General features: G+C 40.5%; 1 protein-coding gene across 1 annotated transcript in view; it reads left to right on the plus strand.

Annotated features, from left to right (window-relative positions):
• Window positions 1-16,844, plus strand: part of XKR4 (XK related 4) — a 232,028-nt gene extending 215,184 nt beyond the window's left edge. The window contains exon 3 of the mRNA XM_063326879.1: window positions 14,326-16,844. Coding sequence (XP_063182949.1) covers window positions 14,326-15,272 — 947 coding nt within the window. The 3' untranslated portion in view covers window positions 15,273-16,844. The remainder of the gene's footprint in view (window positions 1-14,325) is intronic.
• Window positions 16,845-23,435: the final 6,591 nt, after the last annotated feature.

Below are 23,435 nucleotides of genomic sequence, written 5' to 3' on the forward strand. Positions count from 1 at the left end.
ATTCTAGATATATCAGAGGTAGGCAGAGATATTGTTGTAGAGGTTCCTTACTGATAACGAATGGCTTTATAACTATGATATAAACAAAGACATAAACATAAGATCTGAAATAATCCAAAACGGGGCATGAGGTAGAACCAGAATTAATCTCCAGACTTCCCAGAATATGCTGAATATTCTTCAAATCGGTCAGTTAGACTTTGCTTCAATCTACATTATCTGCACAGTAGGTGAATATATGGATTTTCTTTTGGGAGGGGGGAGAGGAGGTTGTGATTCCTTTTCCACTAACAGACAAATAAGTCTATTTAATGAATTATTGTGAAAATGTATTTGAAGTTTTTCAAAGTGAAACAAACATAACAAAGAGTGAGAACTGTAATATTTCAGTTTGATCCAGAGGAAACTTAAATAGTGTCATTTATCAGACAAAGCTAACAGCTCCAGTTTTCCCTCTGCTATGAGGGATTGCACAAATGCTAAATCGATTTCCTTTTCAGAGTGATACTAATTGCCTTTTGTCCCTGAGCACCATATCAGGCATTATCCTCAGCATCTCTCAGAGCTGAAAAGCTTAGAGAAGCTTAAAAGGCATACACAGAAAAATGCTATATATATAAAATATTTCTTGGACAAATTGTGTCAAATAAGGTACTAACTTCAGAATGACTTTAATGTACAAGTGGGAGAAATATCAGTTGCTTAATGAGGCTGAAATTTATCCCCTTTCAGAAAGCCAATACAAGCCTATGAACCACTGAAAGCCAATCCTAAACTTATGGCTTAAGGAGATTTAAGGGGAGCAAAGGCCCCGCGCTATCTTTCTGCATGGAGTCAGTGTTTCGTTGCCAGTGACCTGATCCCATGCTATTGATTTGTAATAAGATTTAGTATAAGGTATCTGTGATATTTTTCATGCCAAAATATGTCTTGGCTCCTAGTCTTCTCTCTGTTGGATGCTGGCCACTACTAGTACAATATATTAAAAAAATAAACCTCTGGTGTATTTGAAATATTGATTTAGCCCTTCCTCTTCCAAATCCTCAATATACATTTCTAGAGCCAGTGTTATATGTGCATTTTGTGATATTCAGTATCTCTTGAAAAAAATACCTAGAAGAGATAGTTTGGATCCTCCAGAGACTATACCTCTAAGGATGTCCTGACATTATGCTGTTTCAAAGGTACCGAGGGCTTCTAAGTGAAAAACTGATGTCCTTGAAACCTTTGCTTTTAAAATCCTGAAGGTCCATGAAATGTTATGCTGAAGTTGTTTGAACTCTATGGAACTTCAGCCAAATCAGTGGCTGAAAATCAAAGGCAGATAAAGTCAGACTGAAAAAAAACGTGTGCAATTTTAAAGTGAAAGTAAATATTCCTTGGAAGAATGTTTTCTCCCTTGTTTGAAACTTCTGAATTCTTATGCACCCATTTTAACACAAGTATGGGATTTGCTCAGTGTTTATGAGGCAAAGCTCTGTGGCTTGTACTGTGCTGTCTCACTTTAAATATGTATCTATATCTATGAAACACTGAAGTATCAAATTTTGTCTATGTTTCACTATAAAAAAAATAATTGTAAATTTGTTGTGACTATGTTAAACTAAAACAAACAAATGTTGATACTTACTTCCTTTTTGTAGAATTTATACTTTTGTCTGCAGGCATACAAAAACTGTTATTGTAGTAACTTTCCAGTCCTCCTGGGTATTAGGTGCATTCTGCTCCCACATCCTCCGATTCCTAAGATTTATCTCAGGAAATTATGTGGCAGCTTTGATATTCTCAGACACCCATTCTCTGAGGCAGCCAGTGCCTTGTAGGGTGTTGGCAGGTGTCAGGACGCCCTTCAGGGGAAGGAGGGTTTATGGAAGTTTGAGGTATGTTTCCATGTATCCTTGTGCAAGGAAAAAGTCTTTCTTGTGTAGCCCTGGAAGGAACAGGTACAGCCTGGCCCTTGAAGCCTGAGTATCGCTTTTTAATGACCGTATGTACAGTTTGTGCATGCAAAGATATATTGCTGTGAGAGGATTACATGTGGTGGGTTGACCTTGGATGGCAGTCAGCAGCTCACTTACTGCGCTTCTCAACAGGGCAGGGGGCGAAAAAAGGATGAAAAACCTTGTGGGTTGGGGTAAAGACAGGGGAATCCCTTACCAGTTACCATCACGGGCAAAACAGACTTGACATTGCCAGTTAAAATAGATGTGGATAGTGAGAAACAAAGACAAATTAAAACACCACCTTCCCCCTGCATCTTGTTTTTACCAGCCTCAGCTTCACTCCTTCATTCCTGACCCCTACACCTCCTTCCCCCTCATGGCGCAGGGTGATGGGAATGGGGGGCGTTGCAGTCAGTCCATAACAGTTTGTCTCTCCTGCTCCTTCCTCCTCACACTTTTCCTCTTCTCCAGCATGGTGTCCCTCCCATGGGATACAGTTCCTTCAAGATAAACCTGCTCCAGTGTGGGCTCTCCACGGGCTGCATTTTCCTTCAAGAAATATCCATGGGTTGCAGGGTGGATATCTGCTCCACCATGGTCCTTCACAGGCTGTGGGCAAATGCCTGTCCCATGGGGGTCCTCTCCCACAGGTGTCTGAAGAGCCTCCTACGCCTCCTTCTTCTCTCACCCTGGTGCTTACACTGCTGTCCTACCTCCTCCTCTGCCTATCGGGTGTTTTTGTCCTTTCTTAAATATGTTTTCCCAGAGGCACTACTGTCTTGTCTCATGGGCTCAGCTGTGCCCTGCCGTGGCTCATTTGTAGCTGTCCGGAACTGGCTGGAACCAGCTGGAAGCAGCTGTGACCAGCACAGGGCAGCCCCTGGCCTCTCCTCATGGAGGCCACCCCACGTGTCCCCCTGCCCGCTGCCAGCACCGACACCCAGTACGTTAGAAAACAGTTTAATGCAAAATTGATTAGGAAACCAATACTGTTTGTAGCACCACTGTGTTTTCACTTCAACGGATTTATTTCCAAATCGTGTACTGCTTTCGTACTCTTGGTTTGAGAGCTGTTACCCTGAAGTTCTACTTTCCTGCCATCTTTTGATGTAGGGGGTCGGTGCAGGCCTGCAGCAGACCCGAGCCAGCCCCCGCCGTCTGGCAGGCCACTGCCCCATGGTCTGGGAAGGACGCGGCAAAGAGACCTTAGGACAGGTGACCACAGTGACTGTGAAAAAGAAACAAATATGCCTAAAGAAAAAATATATTTTGTTTTCATAAAAGACTGAAATCATCTAAATGGCATTTACTGTGTACATCTACGACAAAGTAACCTGCTCAGTTGATGTGGGGTGACTGGTGGACATCGCCAACCTGGATTTCACCAAGGCTTTCGACATGGTTCCCCACAGCCTCCTCCTACAGAATTGGGTGTGTTACAGTCTAAACAAGTGGTCTGTGCGGTGAGTGGGGAACGGGCTGTCAGGCCACACACAGAGGATGGTGGCAAATAGCTCCTTTTCAAACTGGCAGCCTGTCACAAGTGGGGTCCCTCGGGGGTAAATAGTGGGTCCAAAGCTGTTTCATGTCTCCATAAGTGATCTGGATCAAGCGTACCCTGATGAAGCTTGCTGATACCAAACTGAGTGGCGAAGTGGACACTTCAGAAGAGACAACCATCCTGCAGGAAGACCTAGATAGGCTGGAAGAGTGGGCTAACAAGAACCTTATGAAGTTCAACAAGGACAAGTGTAAGGTCTTGCACCTGGGAAAACATAATCCAGGAGTGCAGCACAGTTTGGGATCTACCTGTCTGGGGAGCACCTATGTGGAAAGGGACCTGGGACTCAATATGAGTGAAGAGCGTGCTGCAGCAGCAAAGAAAGACAACAGGATGCTGGGCTGCATCTACAAGGACATCACCAGCAGAGATACCCACTCAGAGCTTGTCAGGCCGCTCCTGGAATATTGTGTTAAGTTTTGGTCTCCGCTATGCACAAAAGATGTGGACAGGCTGGAGAGGGTCCAGAGAAGGACCACCAAGATGATCAAAGGACTGGGAAGCCTGCCATATGAGGAAAGACTGAGATAATTGGGTTTGTTCAGCCTTGAGAAAAGAAGGCTTGGGGGAGATCTTATCACCATGTTCCAGTATTTAAAGGGTGACTACAAAGAAGACAGAGACTCCCCTTTTAGAAGGAGTCACATGGAAAATACAAGGGGTAATGGGTACAAGTTACTCCAGGGGAGATTCCAATTGGCCACAAGAGGACAATTTTCACAATGAGAACAATCAACCGTTGGAAGTGGTGGATTCCCCAACATTGGACACTTTTAAGATTCAGCTGGACAGGGTGCTGGGCCATCTTGTCTAGACTGTGTTTTTGTCAAGAAAGATTGGACCAGGTGATCCTTGAGGTCCCTTCCAACCTGGTGTTCTATGATTCTATGATCTCTTTTTTTTTATCCCAAAGTGTTTCCAATAGTAGAGTTCCAGTTGATCTTGTTAGCAGCCATGGAATGAAAATCTGTGTGGCTGGTTCCTCCAAATCAGTAGAATATACCAAGAGGAACTTTGCCCAGAAGTTGCGCAAGCAAAAGCATATAAAAGCTCGACAGAAAAATAAAGGTAAAATCCCAGAAACGTGGATCAAAGGAAAGACTTTTCCTCAAACCTTATTTTTTAACAGGATTTTGCATGTGTCTAGTAGACTACATCTTTTTCTCTTTCTCCTGTTGCATAGCAGGGAGAAATGCTACTGCTTCTGTTGTTGACTTTATGGAAGGTGTCCATACATGCAGTGCATTGGACCAAGCAGTGCAGGTGGAGCCTTCTCCCATAGACGGTACCCTGTCTTTAGCTTAACATCATGTATCATGATGTTGTCAAGAGCTAATGGCAGAGGTTTTGTTCTGTTTGGCGTTGCTGCAGTCTCCAGATAATCCCTTGATTTCTATAAGTTACTTGCAGCAACTTCAAGACATCAAAAGCACTTTTTGCCTAAGAAGAAGTGTACAAATCATGGAAATGAGCCTGGAGTCAGTGGGTATGTTTATGCTGCACATACTTCACTGGAATATAAAGATACCAAATTACCTAACAGACAAGGCATCTAGCTGTGAAAGTACATAAGTCTAAGTTTAGCTTCCTAACAGGCGAAATGATCTCTTGCTGTCTTGCCAAGCCCGGCGGCATACAGACTGCATGACGTAGATGAGTACCTGACGGTTGTCACTGCCTGTGAAGGACTAGGCTTGATTAGTGGCTAATAAGGACTCCTGAATTGTAAGTTATAAATATAACACATCTTTATTAGAACAAGAAACTAACAAATATTAGGAAAATGTACTTGTGAGCGAGGACAAGAGATCACCCATGATGCTCAGTCAGCTAGTAACTGGCATTAGCTAGCATATTCTGGCAGTGTGACTTCAGTTCAAGTATCTTAAAGAGTCAACTACTTCTACAGATTGATGAGAAGCTAGTAGAGCTTTTCATTGTTGTGCCCCAAAACCCTTTCATCATTAGCTGTCTGTGAAGAAAGGGAGGCCTGAATTACTGACTGTGGTATCTTGAAAGACAGAAGAGGTCCAGATTTCACAGTTCTTGTGGCCCTTGCATGCTAAATTGACTTCTTTATCTGTAATATATTTTATTCAGTTTCCAAAAGAATTCCTGCGAGACTAACAACAAAATTTGCATAAAAGTCTTGGTTTGTATTTGGGGGAGAGGCAAAGGAAGCCTATTCTTGATTTTAGCTTGAAATAAAATTATGACCATCATTCAGTTGTATATCTGCTTAAAGCTATGACCAGGATTGCAGCTCAGCTGAAGTAAGTCTAACTGTTAGGTTTGCTAAGGTGGATATAATCTTGAGTGCAGCAAGAGGTAAATCATTAGGCAAGTGTCTGGTACAGACCATAAGAATCTGCTAAAGGTTCAATAAGCCAATACAACAGTCAACCTTTTGTCAGTGGACTTCGGACAAAGTCCAAACCACCCCTGGGAAAAAAATTAGGAGTAGGTAAAATGAGTAAGATTGAAAGTAACATTTAATATATATCATGTTTCTAGACTTGCAGGGCAAAGGTAAGTTGTTGCGGAGAGCCAAATTAAAGAAACAGCTGGAAGTTATCTCACCAGAAGTATCTACAGAAAGCGGATGAAAGAAATCACGGGAAAAAGTATTCCTTTATATGGTAGCATGTTCTCTAAGCCTTACGTAACACTTAGAAGTAATTGTAGGTGTAAATCTGACTTATATTTCAACAAAATCTGACTTATATTTCCTGTCATCCCTTATGCTGCATTACCCAACCCCAGTACACAGTAGGAGAAAGTTAAACCAAACGTTGGCACATGAGGTGATGAAACCATCTACATTGCCTTGAATATCCCCAGTTGTGAATGCAGCCTGTGGCAAACACTGGAAATATGAACTACTAGGGACTCATGCTCAGACGCTGTCACTCCCATGTTTGTGAGTGGCAAACAGTCTACGGAAAACTCCAGAAGTGGAATATTTCAGTAAGGTGCCTTTTCTATCTGGGCGTAATCAGATCTAGTGGCATCTAAGAAAGAAGAAAAAAGTCTCTCCTTCTGACCTCAAGCAGCTTGTTTCACTTGCACTGAAAGCCTTTGACTATGATTTAGGACAGCTAACGTAAGAAAAACTTGCTGATGTGGGAATGTAATAGGATTATGTTTGCAACATGCTTATGGAGAATGACCCTGGACAACAAGGTCACAAACCTTGCAGTATAGAAAAATATAGGTTAAGATCAGCATACAGCACGTTTTAGGGGGTTGAACCTGCCTGTAGACATTAAGTTAGTGGTGCGTCCCTCTTCTGAAAAATGAAATGTGCCAGCAAGGATCCTTGTACGTGAAATGTTCCTAATTATGAAACTTAATGACAGACACTTAAGGCTGTAAGGACCAATTCCAGTATGGATATTACAGTACAGTGCTACAGCTTACCGCAGGAGGCTACATCTGCAGGCATCAAGGAAGAAAATAACCCAGGAAAGAGCAAGAGTTTATATTATTATCCCTTTAGATAGTAGGAAAGCATAAAAAAGTCAGCTTCATCTTTAGGTTTCATCTCACAGTATTGGTCAGGGAATGAGACCCATGAGCATGAAACACATACTGAGAACCTGGACACACAGTCTCTGATATGATCAAAAGCTGCTCCTGAAGCATGCAAAATGTCCTGTGCAGAGACCACATATGGAAGCACAGTATTTATACCATGTTGTAAATCACCCTACTAGTGTATGGGAATAAAAAAAAATAGTGTAGAACCCCATAGCCTATTGTCAAGCTGCCTGCAAAGTCTCCACGTGAAGGTCAAGCTGGTGGCTATACTTGCAGAGCAGCGTGGCAAAAGCCAAGTAAATATAGCAAGCCATTTTCTGAAGCTGAAGGGATGCAGTCATGATATACTGTTTCCTATAGGATTAAGGTCTTAAGGGGGACTAGAAATGTTAGAGAGCTTTGGCTTTGGTTCAGAGAAGCACCTGGAAGCTTGGTTGCTTTTCTGTCACTTCTCCAACTGGCTACAAAACTCATAAAAATAGGCTTCCTGAAAAAATGTTTGATAGTCCCAGATCCCAGGCAATGATGTCATGCTCAGATGTCCTGCTGTGTTTGGTATTCCTGCTTTTACATTAATTTATTCCTGGAAATGGTGAGATGAGTACAAGTCTAAAAAGGAGGATGAAGCGGAGACAGAAGCCTTGGCAGGAATTTGATTTCTGAAATAAGGTTGAATATCAAGAAGCACATTCTCTGATCAGTTCATTCATTTGTAGGGTTTCCAGCTGACCTGAGGTGTTCTGTGCTTATTCTATATAGGATTTATGGACTGATGTAATTAGAAAAGAAGGAGATTATGGACCTGAATATGTCTTTACTCTCTCAAGTACAAATCAGGAGTAAGATAAAATTAGCTTGAGAATGAGACCCATATTTTTTTCAGTTACACCCTAGTCTAAAGATTATATTGTGGGAGTGGGAGAAAAATACAAGCTAGTAAATCCTATATGCTGCTTAGACATTGAATTGTTTTCCTCAGAGTTAAATAAATTGCAAGAACCATAATGCAAAGGCAGAAGTGTCAGCAGGATATAATTAAGTTGTGAATTGCCAAGCAGAGATGTAATATGGAAAACCCTTATCTGTTGTGAGCAATTCTATTTGGATTACTCACGAACAAAACATTTCAGTCAGATTTCTCGCAAATAATGTTGAGGAGAACTTCATTGGCTCTCCCGTAGCTATTTGAGCTTGCTTCCCTGAAATAATATTACATTTGTGAGTGTATCCATCTCTGTATACATTTTCTTTTCCCTCATATATGTTTGCTTTCATTTGTGAAAGTCATGTTGTGGTTTTTTAAAGACATTCTTGTCTTTAATGAGCTGTAGCTCATTACAGTGTATTATGTATTATATTTAAAGTACCAGTACAGATATGCCACACTCTGTAAAAGGCAAGAACATCTCACATATATGGAGAAATGAATCATTCCCAGAGAAAGGAGTTAAAATTGTAGTTCAATCAAGGCAATTCTGTTCTTTGTTTTCTGACAGGAAGTGCACTATCTTAAGGACATCAGAAACTCATCTGTAATTACAAAGTTGTGATTCCTTTTTACAAATAATATAATTAAGTAATGCAAACAGTTAACAGAATAAAAGAGGCTGAATTGTCTTTTTCACTCAAAACAGATTTTAATTAGTTCCTGACAGAATGTTGTCCTAATACAATGCATTATTGACTGGTCTCACTATTGAGACTGTTGTACAGGGGCTAAGCTACAAAGGCTGGAAGTGGGTAGGTACAGTCCCAACTAATTGCTATTCAGAGTTTTTCAGGTGTCCATTTTAGAAGCAAAGAGCATCATTCACCTGATGCAGTATGTGAAGTGGTCTTTTTCCGGGGCCAAGCCTGTATTTCTTTCCTCTTCAGGACAGAACTTTGGAGACCAAATCATATACTGTGGAAAAAATTTGAATGTTCAGCTTTAGAAAAGGAAGAAACAGGAACATGCTTTCATGTTTCCCAAGGCCGTTTTACAGAATTCATGCTTTCCTGGACTTTTAAGAGTCTGTAACGGATGAGCACATAGTTTCTTGAGTACGTATTCACTGAGAATGGCTAGTTAATCCTTATTTCCAAGATCAAGACCCTAAATACAAGACCCTGATATATGAGACTCTCAAATACACCGGAAGGCTGCTGCAGCGCCCAAAGAGAGTGTGGAGGCTGCAGCTGAGCAAGCAGGAAAGTTGATTCTTGTCCTTCATGAATGGTGGCTCCACAGATCACAGTCCAGTCTTCTCTGTTCATTTCTGAATGGCAAATAATCTTTTCCAACTGCTGAAGTTAAACCACCTGCATTGTTACAAATTATTTGTTTTCCATTAGGTCTATAGGACATCCTTTTTTCCTGGTGCCATGTTAGTGCCTTTAAAGTTTTGTTTTGATAGTAATAGAAATTTATTTTATTTCTTCTTTTGAAGGCGGAGGTACTCAATGAATTTTTTGCCTCAGTCTTCACCTGTAAGTGCTCTAACCACACTAAGTCACAAAAGGCAAAGGCAGGGACTAGGAGAATGAAGAACTGCCCACTGTAGGAGATCGGGTTTGAGACCATCTAAGCAACCTGAAGGTGCACAAATCCACGGGACCTGATGAGATGTGTCTGTGGGTCCTGAGGGAACTGGCAGATGAATTTGCTAAGACACCATCTATCATATTTGAGAAGGTATGGCAGTGCAGTGAAGGTCCCACTGACTGGAAAAGAGGAAACATAACCACTATTTTTAAAAAGGGAAAAAAGGAAGATCTGGGGAACTAAAGGCCAGTCAGTCTCACCTCCGAGCCTGGCTAGACCATGGAGCAGATCCTCCTGGAAACTATGCTAAGGCATGTGGAAATAAGGAGGTGAATGGTGACGGCCAGCATGGATTCACTAAAGGTAAATCGTGTCTGAAAAATTTGGTGGCCTTTTACGATGGGGTTACAGTGTTGGTGGATAAGGGAAGAGCTTATCCCTCAGTTCTACCAGATAGAGGCATCGTCTACCTGGACTTGTGCAAAGCATTTGACACTGTCCCACATAACATCCTTGTCCCTAAATTTAGAGAGACATGGATTTGACAGATGGATCAGTCAGTGGATAAGGAATTGGCTGGATGGTTGCACTCAAAGAGTTGCAGTCAACGGCCCAATGTCAAGTGGTGAGCAGTGACGAATAGTGTTCCTCAGTAGTCAGTATTGGGACCAGCACTGTTTAACTTCTTTGTCAGCGACATAGACAGTGGGATTGAGTGCACTCTCAGCAAGTTTGTAGACAACACCAAACTGTAGACAACAACAAACTGTTGGCACACTGGAGGGAAGGGATGCCATCCAGAGAGACTTTGACATGCTTGAGAGGTGAGCCCGTGCAAACCTCATGAAGTTCAACAAGGCCAAGTGCAAGGTCCTGCACCCGGGTCAGGGCAATCCCAAGCACAAACACAGGCTGGGTGGAGAATGGATTGAGAGCAGCCCTGAGGAGAAGGACTTGGGGGTGTTGGTTGATGAGAATCTCAACATGACCTGGCAACGTGCGCTTGCAGGCCAGAAAACCAACTGGGCTGCATCAAAAGAAGCATGGCCAGCAGGTTGAGGGAGGTGATTCTCCCCCTCTACTCTGCTCTTGTGAGACCCCACCTGGAGTACTGTGTCCAGCTCTGGGGCCCCAACACAATAAAGACCTGTTGGAGCCCAAGTCCAAAGGAGGGTCACGAAGACGATCAGAGGGCTGGAGCACCTCTCCTTTGAAGATAGGCTGAGAGAGTTAGAGTTTTTCAGCCTGGAGAAGAGAAGACTCTGGGGAGACCTTATAGCAGCCTCCAGTACCTAAAGGGGGCCTACAGGAAAGATGGGGAGTGTAGTGATAGGAATGAGGGATAACGGTTTTAAACTGAAAAAAGGTAGATATAGATTAGATATTAGGAAGAAATTCTTTACTGTGAGGGTGGTGAGGCACTGGAACAGGTTGCCCAGGGAAGTTGTGGATGCCCCATTCCTGGATGTGTTCAACAGGCTGGATGGGGCTTTGAGCAGCCTGGTCTAGTGGGAGATGTCCCTGCCCATGGCAGGGGGGTTGGAACTAGATGATCTTTAAGGTCCCTTCCAACTTTAACAATTCTATGACTCTATGATTCCACGAAATAGGGATAAAGAGGTTTATATGAGCACATACTCAGCAAATGCATCAATATGTTTTAATTAATGAATTATCCATTCAGTGCTACAATAATTCACTTTTTATCTCTCACCATTCCCAGTGAATTATTTATATAGTGACATTTGTTAGCAAACCGCCATTTACATAACTTTTACATTATCGTTCTCATTATTAATTATACTTTTAATAATTCCTTAGTGCTTGGTCTCATCAATGAAGAAGAATGGATGGTGCCCATGAAGCATTTAGCCTTATCTTAATTCTATATCCCTAACACCATTGCCAATAGCACAAGAGTGGATACATAATACTTTATCTGGCAGCTCTTTCGTTTGGTACATTCCCTTGTCTCCTTTTCTCTCCTGTATGCCAGTATCCCTGAGTTTGTTCTGTAAAAGCAAAGGATGTTTCCCTATTAATCACTATTTAAATAACAGAATTACCTTTCTATTGTACTTGCTTCTTTCTGTCCCAGACAATGACTATGAATTAATTAGGGTTAGAATATTGGAAATTCCTATGAATTTTAACATTTTATTTGGAACATTCTGTGTGCATTATTGAATGATTTTACACCTCCTAATGCAAAACTGATGATATCTCTACAAGCCTCTGGGGGAGCATGTGAGGTCATTAAAGTTAGATTTGCAAAGAAAATATATGGATTTCTCTCTCACATTATTCTTTCCTGTGCTGATAATGCTATTTTTGAGCTCTTGTTCAGAGTGTCTCATTTGTATTGAAAGATACTCTTATCCTTTATCCTATTCATCTACCTTTCCAAACTTTGCATTTCATAAGGGAAATGAACTGTGGTTTTTCAATACTTAAAACATTCCTACAGGAAAACGAGAACTTACGTTTTCAGCTGTTAGTGTTGTCTCCTGAGATAATGGTCACTGAAAGGCAGCCCAGCGTGAAAAGCAAATATACATGTCAGAAATGAAAATAACAATTTACACCACATCTCCTTCCTGTCTTCATTGCTGATAGTTTATTCTCTCTGTGAAGGAGGATTCCAGAAGTAGCATTGGTGTTTTGGCATCCAGGCATCTGCGTGGGAAGAAAAATGATGAAGTTTTATTAAAAACTCTCCCTGGAATCCTAAGTTTGTTCTGGTTTTCTGCTGATTGTTCATTATTGTTTTTATTTTTAAAACAAAGGTTTTTTAAATTCACGGATTCATGGGAGCTCACAACATAATTAGCACCCTGCAAGTGACTGAGGGAGGAACGTTGGCAAACACAATCCCTCCTGAAAGCAATGAATCCCTCTGTACTACTTACCGAGCAAAATCTTAGTGTGTCAAGCCAGGTGGACTGCTTAAATAGAATTTTTGCCTTCAGAATCAGGCATTATTTCCATAACCTACATTTTTCTCTTTTAAAATAAACTTTTTTTTTTTTTCAAAAGCGAATAGCAACATCTATTTAGGCTTAAATTTACCACTCTGTATTTGCATAAAATTTATTGTATTTAAGTAATATACTCTTGATGGTAAATTCCTAAAGAAAGCTATTTAATGGGAAGAAAAATATTGTCTATGCATCCAGAACCAAAGCTTGTTGAAATGATTAAACAGGTTTTAACAGCAGACAAAATAAATGTTTTCTTCATTTCAGTTTGATTTACTTCAATAACTAGTTCAAAGTTAGGGAACTGCTTAGAAATGGAGTGAGCTGAAGCATCATTATCTTTAAATGGTCTATGAATAAATTCTCAGCCTGGGATGCTGAGACTTATGAATTCATTCATTAACTGTATATAAAATTTGCTTTCGTAATAAAGCAGTTTTAAGTATAAAATGTTTGATACGTTTTTCCTCTGTACACAACATGTTTATTGCAATGTTATTTAAATAATAAATACACTTGAAAGGCTGGGGTTTTGCATTTCAATTGAATCCCCATTTCCATCCAAAGCAGCTTGATATGAGTCGTAAGTAAACAAAAATTAATCTTCTAGTAAAGAAGAATTATCATTCATTTCTAACAGAATGCTGTGTAAGTGTTAAGCATTTGAATAATTATGCTGAACTATATAACTTCTTAAATGGGAATTTAAGGTATTTTTCTGGTAGTGTATGGAAGTAACAGATTAGTTTAAAAATTAGATTCAGTTGCAAAGCAACTTTGTTTTTAAGTTTATCTACCGACAACAATCAAACTCAGTTGAGGAAAAAAGGGTAATACACATTCAAAATAAGCACAGAAAGGTATTTTTAAAAAAAAATGGTTTACAGTTTTTGTGCTTCAAAGTGAATAGGAATTATTACCACAAAAATAATGTGTGAAAATCTGATGAGAAATAATTTTACATTGAATTCTTTTTGTGAAAAATATTTGACAGTTTTTCCAGAGACTTTATAGTTCATGGCCTTATAAATAGGCAATTCTATGTTATATGGGAGATAGAATGGCTATATGAACATTAAGTCATAACTCCCTACTTTAGGAGCATCTATACTCAGAATTTTAATTCAGTAGAAAATTACAACATTTCTAAAATTGATTTAAGTTCAAACTGAAAGAAGATAAATTTTTTATATTTTCTACTTATTAAAATTCTGTTTAAAAGTGGTGGCAATATCAAAATGTTCGACATTTTTTCCCTCAGCAAGAGTAAGGCAGTTAGTTTAAATTTTGATCTAACAAGAGTTACATTATTTTAAAAATGAAGATTAGTTTATGTGATGCTGACATCTTAATTAGAAAGACTTGGTTGCTTTATATTAGGCTTCTTTAATGGCTTATCAAAATCGTAAAATTCATATTCTTTCTTTAAAACAATAACCACAGTAGATCCTGTTAAATCACCCAGCTGACAGAGACACCTATTCCCGACTTGCTTAAAGTTGTGAATTAATTAATTTGTTTCAGACATGAAATTGCTAGAGAAGCATTTCAGAATGTCGTTTGATAGCCACTCTTGTTTGTGTGTATCCAAAGTTGTAAGGCCAATGAAATCTCGGCAGTGGAGGTCCATTTCTCAGTGCTGGCTGAGCTAAAGGAGAAGGAAGAGATTTTATTATGTCAGTGGTGGAGAACGCATTTAAAGCAGCAAGGATCTCACCGGTTTCAGCCAAGTGCTGCTATACTAATTATGCCTTGTCTGCATCTCCTGTTTCCTCCTAGGTCTTACTGCTGCAGCATCTCTCGTATCCCTGGCTTGGGCTTTGGCTTCCTACCAAAAGGCCCTCCGCGACTCCCGTGATGACAAGAAACCCATCAGTTATATGGCTGTTATAATCCAGTTTTGCTGGCATTTCTTCACAATTGCAGCAAGGGTCATTACTTTTGCTCTGTTTGCCTCGGTTTTCCAGCTGTACTTCGGGATTTTCATCGTGCTGCACTGGTGCATCATGACCTTCTGGATCGTCCACTGCGAGACAGAGTTTTGCATCACTAAATGGGAGGAGATAGTTTTCGACATGGTCGTTGGGATAATCTATATCTTCAGCTGGTTCAATGTCAAGGAAGGAAGGACACGCTGTAGGCTTTTCATTTACTATTTTGTGATCCTTTTAGAAAACACCGCCTTGAGTGCTCTCTGGTATCTGTACAAGGCCCCACCAATCTCTGATGCATTTGCCATACCAGCACTGTGTGTAGTGTTCAGCAGCTTTTTAACAGGCATTGTTTTTATGCTAATGTACTATGCCTTCTTTCACCCCAATGGACCAAGGTTCGGGCAGTCGCCAAGCTGTGCTTGTGAGGACCCTGCCACTGCCTTCACCCTACCCCCAGAAGTGGCCACAAACACTCTACGGTCCATCTCCAACAACCGGAGTGTCACGAGCGAGCGGGATCAAAAATTCGCGGAGAGGGATGGGTGTGTGCCTGTGTTTCAGGTGAGGCCCACTGCACCGTCCACGCCTTCATCCCGGCCACCAAGGATTGAGGAATCTGTCATAAAAATCGATCTGTTCAGGAACAGGTATCCAGCGTGGGAGAGACATGTGTTGGACAGGAGCCTGAGGAAGGCAATCTTAGCATTTGAATGTTCCCCTGCTCCTCCACGGCTACAGTATAAAGATGATGCCCTTATCCAGGAGCGCTTGGAATATGAAACCACATTATAAATGAAACAAAAACAGAGCTCGAAGAAGCTCCAATGTTACAGTCCAAATTAAGGGTTGACAGTAGGGCTGTAGGAATAACTAAACTGCGTACTGCAAGTAGAGCAGCAAGCTGTAGTGTTCTTAGTCTGGCTATCATCATGATTATCATTTGATCCACTGTGTGCAGTCTGTCTGCAGGACACTGATACAGCAGCAGCACCTGAAAGCCTCAAAAAAACCCCCAAGCCCCAACCCACACATACAGATCAGTTACTTCAGCTGGGGAAACTCGCCCACAACTCCTTGCTGCTATGAAACTCTGACTGCACGGTACTTACAGTCAAACCCATAGGAAGGCTCTGACCAGAGCTTTCAACTTTAGCCAGTAATGCATTTTATTTTAGAAATGAATGATTGATATTTGCATAATCAATGGCAAAAACAAACCAACAAGCAAATCTTTTTCAAAAATAACAAAACTGTAGCACACAGTGTTGCTGTTATGAAAACTGTTTTCTGGAGAAAAAATAGGAGCATAGTAGCCTTCAACACTCCCATAAATCAACCATTCATGTTAGAATAGGTTTGCAAAATATTTCTTGATTAAAAAGATACATCATCATGTTTGTAAGGCTGTCAATGGAAAATAAACTAAATTCTGATTAATTAGGTCATAAGCATTAATAAGAACTGTTTGTTTTCTGTGGAATTTCAAAGTCTTTTAAAATGGAATTTAAGTTCTTTATGTTACTTTCAACAGAAATCCTATGCAGCTCACTTCTGGTTTTCAGGAGCAATATGGAGCTCTCGCACGTAGTGATGTAAATTAAATGATAATCATGATTCAGTGTTCAATTTGCAAAAAATATATATATATGTAAAAGAACAGGGAAGTATAGTTTTCGTATTCTAAACTTTTTGGAGGACACCATTCAGATATTTCGGAAGAAACTACGAGGAGATGAACACGCTGAAACTTCTCTGTTTCAGGACTGAGAATGCGCGATTCAGTGTGTGAATGTATGCAGGGGTGACAAGAGACTGTGACATGCCATACCCTTCTAGTGCCAAACATTGTATAACTGCAAGGTTGACATTGCCTGAAGGACAGATAACGAGCGGCACGAGCCCTACCAGAACTAGAAGCAGGAAAGACCGATCAAGTTCTCAACATGTAGAGACAGCTCTGATTTTTCCCACGCAAGGTGAAAGTGATGTCTTGTAAAGGCTTTCAGCCACCTCTTAGTAAGTATATTCACCGAAGTATAATATAAGCAAGTTATGTGGAAGACCCTCTTCTGCCTGTCCAAGACTTGTGTCCAGATACGTCTAAAAATTATGTTGAATCTCTTGTAGTAGAGTGCTTTTGCTGCAAGCTTTTGGGTTTTAAATACCTCCCTAAATCTAGTCAATGGTATCCTCCTTTATGTTAAAAGTATCCCCTGATGGTGCTTTCAAATGCATTAAAGGTGCAAGTCAAAATTTGATAGTATTTTTTTTAAAGCTGGTGCAGAGTGAAAAACTCATGAATAATTTCAGTATTTTTGTAAAGTAAAAATATGGTATAAAAAGGTTACTTTTTATAAACCTCAAATCTTTTAATACATTTCATTCTCTTTATAGCTTAGATTTTAAGAATTGGTCCATGAATTTTATCAACTGGCTTCTGCAGGTTGATATAAACCTGGTTTTCACACATTATGGATTTGTTTTGCAGTGTAATGCCATATGAAAGCCTACATGGGTACTTTTAGAATACTCTATAAACCGTGGATCCTGCTTCAAATGTAAGTGGCTTGTAAAGACACCAAGCGATTCCATAAGAAACAATTTGCTATAACTATTTCCATCCATTTTAGGAGAGCGAAGCAGAACTGAAGAGTTACTGTTGTAAATGGCATTGTCAGGATGGAGAAGACCTGATGATTGGTATTGTAACCTTCACTGTCAGCTATATCCACTGCAGTCACTGCTGTATATGCTGCTGGGTAAATTTCAGTCTTTCCTATAATTAATATTTGTACTATGAAATGGCCGAGGTTACACAGCCTATGTTTATTTGTATGCGTTCAATTAGCCATTTTTAATGTTGACTTTTTTTATTAGTGAAATGTTCGATACCTGTTGTTCTTTGCTGGGGCGAGTTCCTCAAAACAAAACATCTGTGAAAGTGCAGGAATCTGCAAGGCAGAGGGAACTTTACACAGAGCAGAAAACACCCATGCTTCAAGGGTTTCTTAGGTATTTTCAAATTAAGCAGTGGCCAGCTGCCTCTATAATAATTTTTTAAATAAAATAATACTTTGATAGTCCAAACCTGAAGCTTTTTACAAAGTGATTGCCCTTGCCTCCATGGAGATATAGCTGATTTTTCAGAGAAAAGCACTCATATTTTGTCAGAAAATATACCACTGCAAGAACTACTTAAAAAAGATTTTGGGAGCAAGTCCTTTTTCCCGTCAAATTCAGAAGAGCCTTCCCTCCAGAATCAAATGCTAGCTCGCACAAGGAAATTGCTGTTTTTCTTTACAAACAAGGCAAATGGGAGGCTTTATAATCCAAGACTTGAGGGTTTCTTTTGGAAACAGTTTGATGTGTTTGCTGCTTCTTTAACAACTCGGAAATTTTAGCACGAGTTAGGCAAAGTGGGCGGTGCTCCCGAGCTCCCACCTCCCTCCAGCACCTCCTGGGGAGAGGGGCAGCATTGCAGCTACCAGTGAGGTTTGTCCTCTTGTGATGTCCCTCTCATCCTGCCTTGCTGTTCCTCGGAGCTGGGAGCCTTTTGGTCAGGCCTTACAGAAGTGAAGAAACGTTGCTTGGTACAGAATTTAAAGGTTTTCGGTCTGGACCAGTTCTTGTATTGCAAGGTTTCTGAAGAAGGTTTGGGGTGAGTTTCTTTGATTTGCCCTTGTTTGGTTTTGGAAGGAAGGCCATAGAGGCGTTATTTGTCCATGTGGGTTTTAATATCTAGCATTTACTTTCTTTACTCTCCCAGCATTTTTATTTTTTTGGATAATGTTTGTAAATTTATCTTAAGCAAACTACTGCGGGGTCTGAGTGCACAGCGCTGTACATGGCAGTGCGTATACACGGCTTGTCTTCAGAATTCAATCCGACTGTTTGAGGAAAGGGGAGAACTCATTTTATATCGAGTCAAAATTTGCTCTCCAAAATCTTGCTTTGTTACGTTCGTAACGTCAGTGATACTTGCGCTGAGAACAGGATGGCCATTGAAGTCTTAACACTCAAATGACTACATGGACGGTTTCTTAATTTGCATTGCTGTGAACAGTCACATTAAAAGCTGCAAGAATTTTTTATAGAAGTTGTCAAGATTAAATACAGTCCACGTTGAAATCCCATGATGGCCTTATGGACAGTTAATAATCAATATGCACTATTCTTTTTACCACAGACAGTTTTAAAATCAATAAAGTTCAGTTAAGACAGCAATAGCAAAAAACAAAAATTGTAAAAAAAATTGACTTTTGCTTTTGAAATAATGAAAAAATCAGGTCGTTTAAATTTCATTCTAGAATACAGGAAAATAAAAAAGTTCATAATTATATTCTGGTAAAGAAAACCAATCACATCTCTTTGTTAGAAGTAAGAATTATGTAAGCATTGTTCTAGTGAAACAAACAGATTTGCTGGCTGATTTAATGGTAACTTCTTTGGTTAAAGACTTGGTCCTAAAGTTTTTGAGAGTTATGGATTTGTATGTTACAGAAAAGACAATTTAAGTAGTATTTACTACTCTAATTCAAGGAGAGGTAATGCATACCCATGTTCATTCAGAAAACATATAAGAAAATGTAAGATAAACCTTTTGTCTTATTTTAAAAGAGAAGTTATTTGTTCTGTAATAGGATAATCTTTTTTTAGAAAATTGAATTCTTTGAAAATATGTGCAATACTTTTTTTCTGCAGATTTCATGATGAAAAAACTCATTCCCACTTTTGTTTACATCAGTTTAAATATGCTTCATGTGCTAGAAAAATGTTTCTTTGCTTGGATTGTATGGGCTTGATGTTATACAAACAATATTTTCACTGGCAAATCAACAAATTTTCTATTAGTAAATTTCTATAACATTGGAGAAAATTTTCCTTCCAAAATTAAATGCTAGACCTCAGTTGCCTGATTTTGTAAACTTTTAAGCAGAGGAGTTAAATTAAAATTTTATTGGAGCTGCCATTTTTAATTTGTGGTGAATAGCTATTAAACCCAAATTTGTTTAAAATGTACAATAGTCTGGCCAATATATCGATATGTCCCCAAATAGCAATTCATCAGTCATACTAGAAGTGCTGCTTTATTTGCAAAGAGACTCCCCATCACACAATGTATTCATTTACTTTTTACTGGCCAGCAAATATTCACAGCTAGCCTGCTGGGTTTTTTAGAAGCCAAATTAAACAGTTTTGAAGTGTTTGTGATTCGATCATACAACTCCTTAGAAGCCTTAAAAGTGGCGCTGTACTGAGTTTTAGTCGGCTCTGCCAGTGATTCAGCTCCCAAAGCCACTGCCCTTTCTCCGTTCCCTCCCTGAAGTCGTGCAATCTGGAGTGACTGAGATGCGGTGATTTACTCTGCCCTCCCCTGCACTGCCTGCACAATGCCAAGGAAAAGACTTCAGCAGATTGCTGGGGTCCTACTGCTGCCTCTCTTGCTCCTGTGCCTGGTGGGAAGCGGAGTAAATTGCATTTGTGCATCCATCTACACAAGCATATTTAGGTTGAGTCCCTACAAGGGGTGCGTGATGAAAATAATCACAACACGTGTCCATGAATTTACAAGCCCAACACTGTAATTACTAATTCTGTAGTATAACAATGCAGAATGTGGGAAGAATTGTCTAAATACACAATAAGCCATTTAATTTTGCTAATTGTAGCAATTAGACTAGCTCGCATGAAGCCCATGCTCTCAGCAGAAAGCCAAATGGAGTAAGTGGCAAACAGCCATTTATATACCAGAGACATTATGTTATGAAATCCTCCCTTGATTGTTTATAGAACTATGTCTTTTCATTATGGCATTGAATCCATTCCTCTTTATTCTGATAAAACCGATAAAGTGCAAAATGAGAACCGATTCTTTAAAATCTGGGAATTAAAAAAACCTGCAAGAGAGTACTGCAATTCACATGTAGTGATTTTTTTGAAACAAATTCCGTCATCATTTTCATTTGGCTGCAAATTGCTGAGTGATCTGCTTCCGAGATGATTTCTCACATCTGGTATGATCAGATTTCATTACAGGAGAGATCGGGTTGACCTCGTAAAGCCTTGCTCACGCAAGGTTAGGGGAATAGAGTCACTGATCTGCAGATCCCTTGCAAAGCTTTCTTTAACATGTGAGGGGTCCCCTGGGACCATTTGTGTGACCATAGTGACCTCACTGCAGGTGTTTGGTGGGATTTCTTCACAGTTACACTGGTATGAATATGAGAAGATCAGGCTCCTGGCCTTGGGTGAATAACTGCATGAATTCAGACCACGATAGTGAAAGTCTTCACTTCCTAGTTCCTAACTGAAGTCAGCTGGAGATCTGCTTCATAGCAAAACCCCTGAATGTCACTTGGCTCAGCCAGAAATACGTATTCTAAACTTAGTGCTCTCTCAGCATGAATCAAAGCATTTCTTCTTCTTTCCTTTTATTTCAAACATTTAAGAATATACCCATTTTGACCGAGTTGCCATTTGGTGATACTTTTAAGGAGACTTTGAAATATGTCTATGAAACCAGTCGTTTCCAGTGATCCTTACAAAAGCCAATCACTGACCAGCGCATTCATTAAAAGGAACTTTTTCTAAACACGTAAGCTCAGCTCCTGTGCTTAGGTTTTGTTCTGAATGCTTAGCATCTAATTCTTATGCAGAGGATCTTATACGCCTGTTAGTAAGCCATGTGTCTGCTCTGAATTCTGGAGCAAAGAGATAGGTACGCAAGATGCAGGGGAAAAAGGTCTCTTCAGCACATTTATGGGGTGATTTGCATGAGCTAGAGAGGTAAGAGAGAAGCTTGTGTGTAATTGCAACAGAGTTAGAGATGCTGTATTCATTGACAGATTTACAAGAAATTGTGAGATAAGCGGCCAACTAATAGAAAGATCAAATTTAAACCTCTACATGCAAGGCCAAGACATTTTAAAATGTAACGAAAACTCTCCATCTCTGGGAATGGCTGGGATAAACTTAAAAACGTAATGGATTTGTCAATGTAATTAAATGCTACATTCAGAGAAACAAAGACATGACTGCTATGGATACGAACATTTTCTGTGTCTGTAGATTTCAGCCTCTTAGTTCAGATATCTTTGGAAGCAATTGCTTCTGGATCTTACTTTTGGGCATGCTGTAGCCCTAGGCATGCTAGCAGCTTTTCCACACAAGGAATCTGTTCTGATGTAGGAAAGGCCACATCCTTTTAACAAAGCATCGGGCTCGGGTGGCGTTTTTTTTGCATTGAACTAAACCTCACAAGAGCATTTCTAGTGTGAAACAGGTTTGTCCGCTCAGCCACCTTGCATGTAAAAGGTACTGCAGAACAGAAGTTCACCAACAAGTGATTTCCTCATGGTAAAATTGCTGCCAGTTGAACGTCTAGAAGAGCCTTCACAGACATGACGTAGTGCTAAGGCAAGAAAGATGTAGGCTGTGTTACGAGCCCGCTTGGCGCAAGACGTGGGTATAGTCTGGCACTGTCTCCCCCACCTCATCCACCAAAGAGCCCACAGAGAGGAAAACCACGTGCATGGGCTGGACAAAAACCACAACACACGGTGACCAGATACCTGGCAGGACGCAGCACACACGCAGAGGTCAGCACAGGCACATCAGGGGCCTCAGGGCTAATACTGTGATCCTCCAATCTGCACTAACCAGGAGCTCCTCAACTTTTTATGCTAAAGGTTCAAGCACCTACAATTTGCCTCCAGGAGTTGGTCAGAAACACCTCGGTGTTGGCAGCACAGAGTAGCTCAGCTCCTGTCTCCCACCTAAGTCTGCCAAGATCCCCCAAGAAGGCATTCTTTTGCCCGTCTTACCTGAAGGACTCGGGTCCTCTGAGGTGCTATCAGACGGAGCTTTGCACAGAAATACCCATGACTGCTTTTCCAGCAGTAGTTGTGTGGTAAGCGGAAACCATGGGGAGAGCCGGGCTCAGTTATCTCTTCAGCTAGCAGTGATTCATATCTCTAGCTACTATCTCTCAGGGGAAGGCTATAGGGCTGCACGCTACTGAGGAGAAGGGCACGCTCCCTCCCTCTTATTTTGAGGCTGTCCTTCCTCTTTGTGGAAAACTGAAAGGTTATCCTGTGCAATGTAGACATACTTCTAGTATTTTGATGCATCCCGTCCCCTTAGTGCTGAGGACTCCGAAGTTGTTGTGCACGTCCAGTGCCATCGCCTGCGTCCAGCCTGGAAAAGAATCGGGGCAGATGCAAAATCACTCTGCTCACCTTCCAGCCTGACCAAAAGCTGTATGATCATGGTTAGCACTGTGACAAAGCCTGAATCTCTACGCGCTGCCTTGAATCAGGTCTATTAATGCACTGTTTGCGCCTCTGGCCACGTTCACCTGGTTTCTCGTTGGAGCTCAGGCAGACTTTGTGCGTGCACCAGAGCTACACCATGGAGCTTTTCCTGAGCCTGTGGTGTGCGCCCTTTGCGATCCCAGTTCTTTTGCCGAGCAGAGATCAGTTTGAGCTGAGCAAAGGGCAAACCGGCTGCATGCTGCCTAGTGAAGCGTGTGGAGTAGACGTGGTTCCTCTGGATGGTACGTTTGAATCGGAGTTGTGTGCAAATTGCCCAGGTTATGGCAAATGCAAGAAGTTCAGTGCCCACAGTTCAGAGCATGCTATAAAGAGTACTCTTTGTGAAAGTGTTTGTTTTGCTCATAATAAAAATAATAGGCTCATGTCTCATACTTGGGAGCAAATTTACAGTATCAAATGCATTACTATAGATATATACACGTATATGTGTGTGTGTGCTGTGTGTGTGTATACACATGAAAATGAGTCCTGAGATTCTATTAGGATTTAATCTTATAGTTCATTTAAATTCTAAGCCTAAAAAAAAAGCATCAGGAGCATTGTCGTCAAGCGTAATCAACTGATAACTGCAAAAAGAAAAGAACATTATTGGAAAACACATTCCAGTCATTATTGGAGACAG

The sequence above is a fragment of the Chroicocephalus ridibundus genome, chromosome 2, assembly GCF_963924245.1.
Source record: "Chroicocephalus ridibundus chromosome 2, bChrRid1.1, whole genome shotgun sequence".
Taxonomy (NCBI): domain Eukaryota; kingdom Metazoa; phylum Chordata; class Aves; order Charadriiformes; family Laridae; genus Chroicocephalus; species Chroicocephalus ridibundus.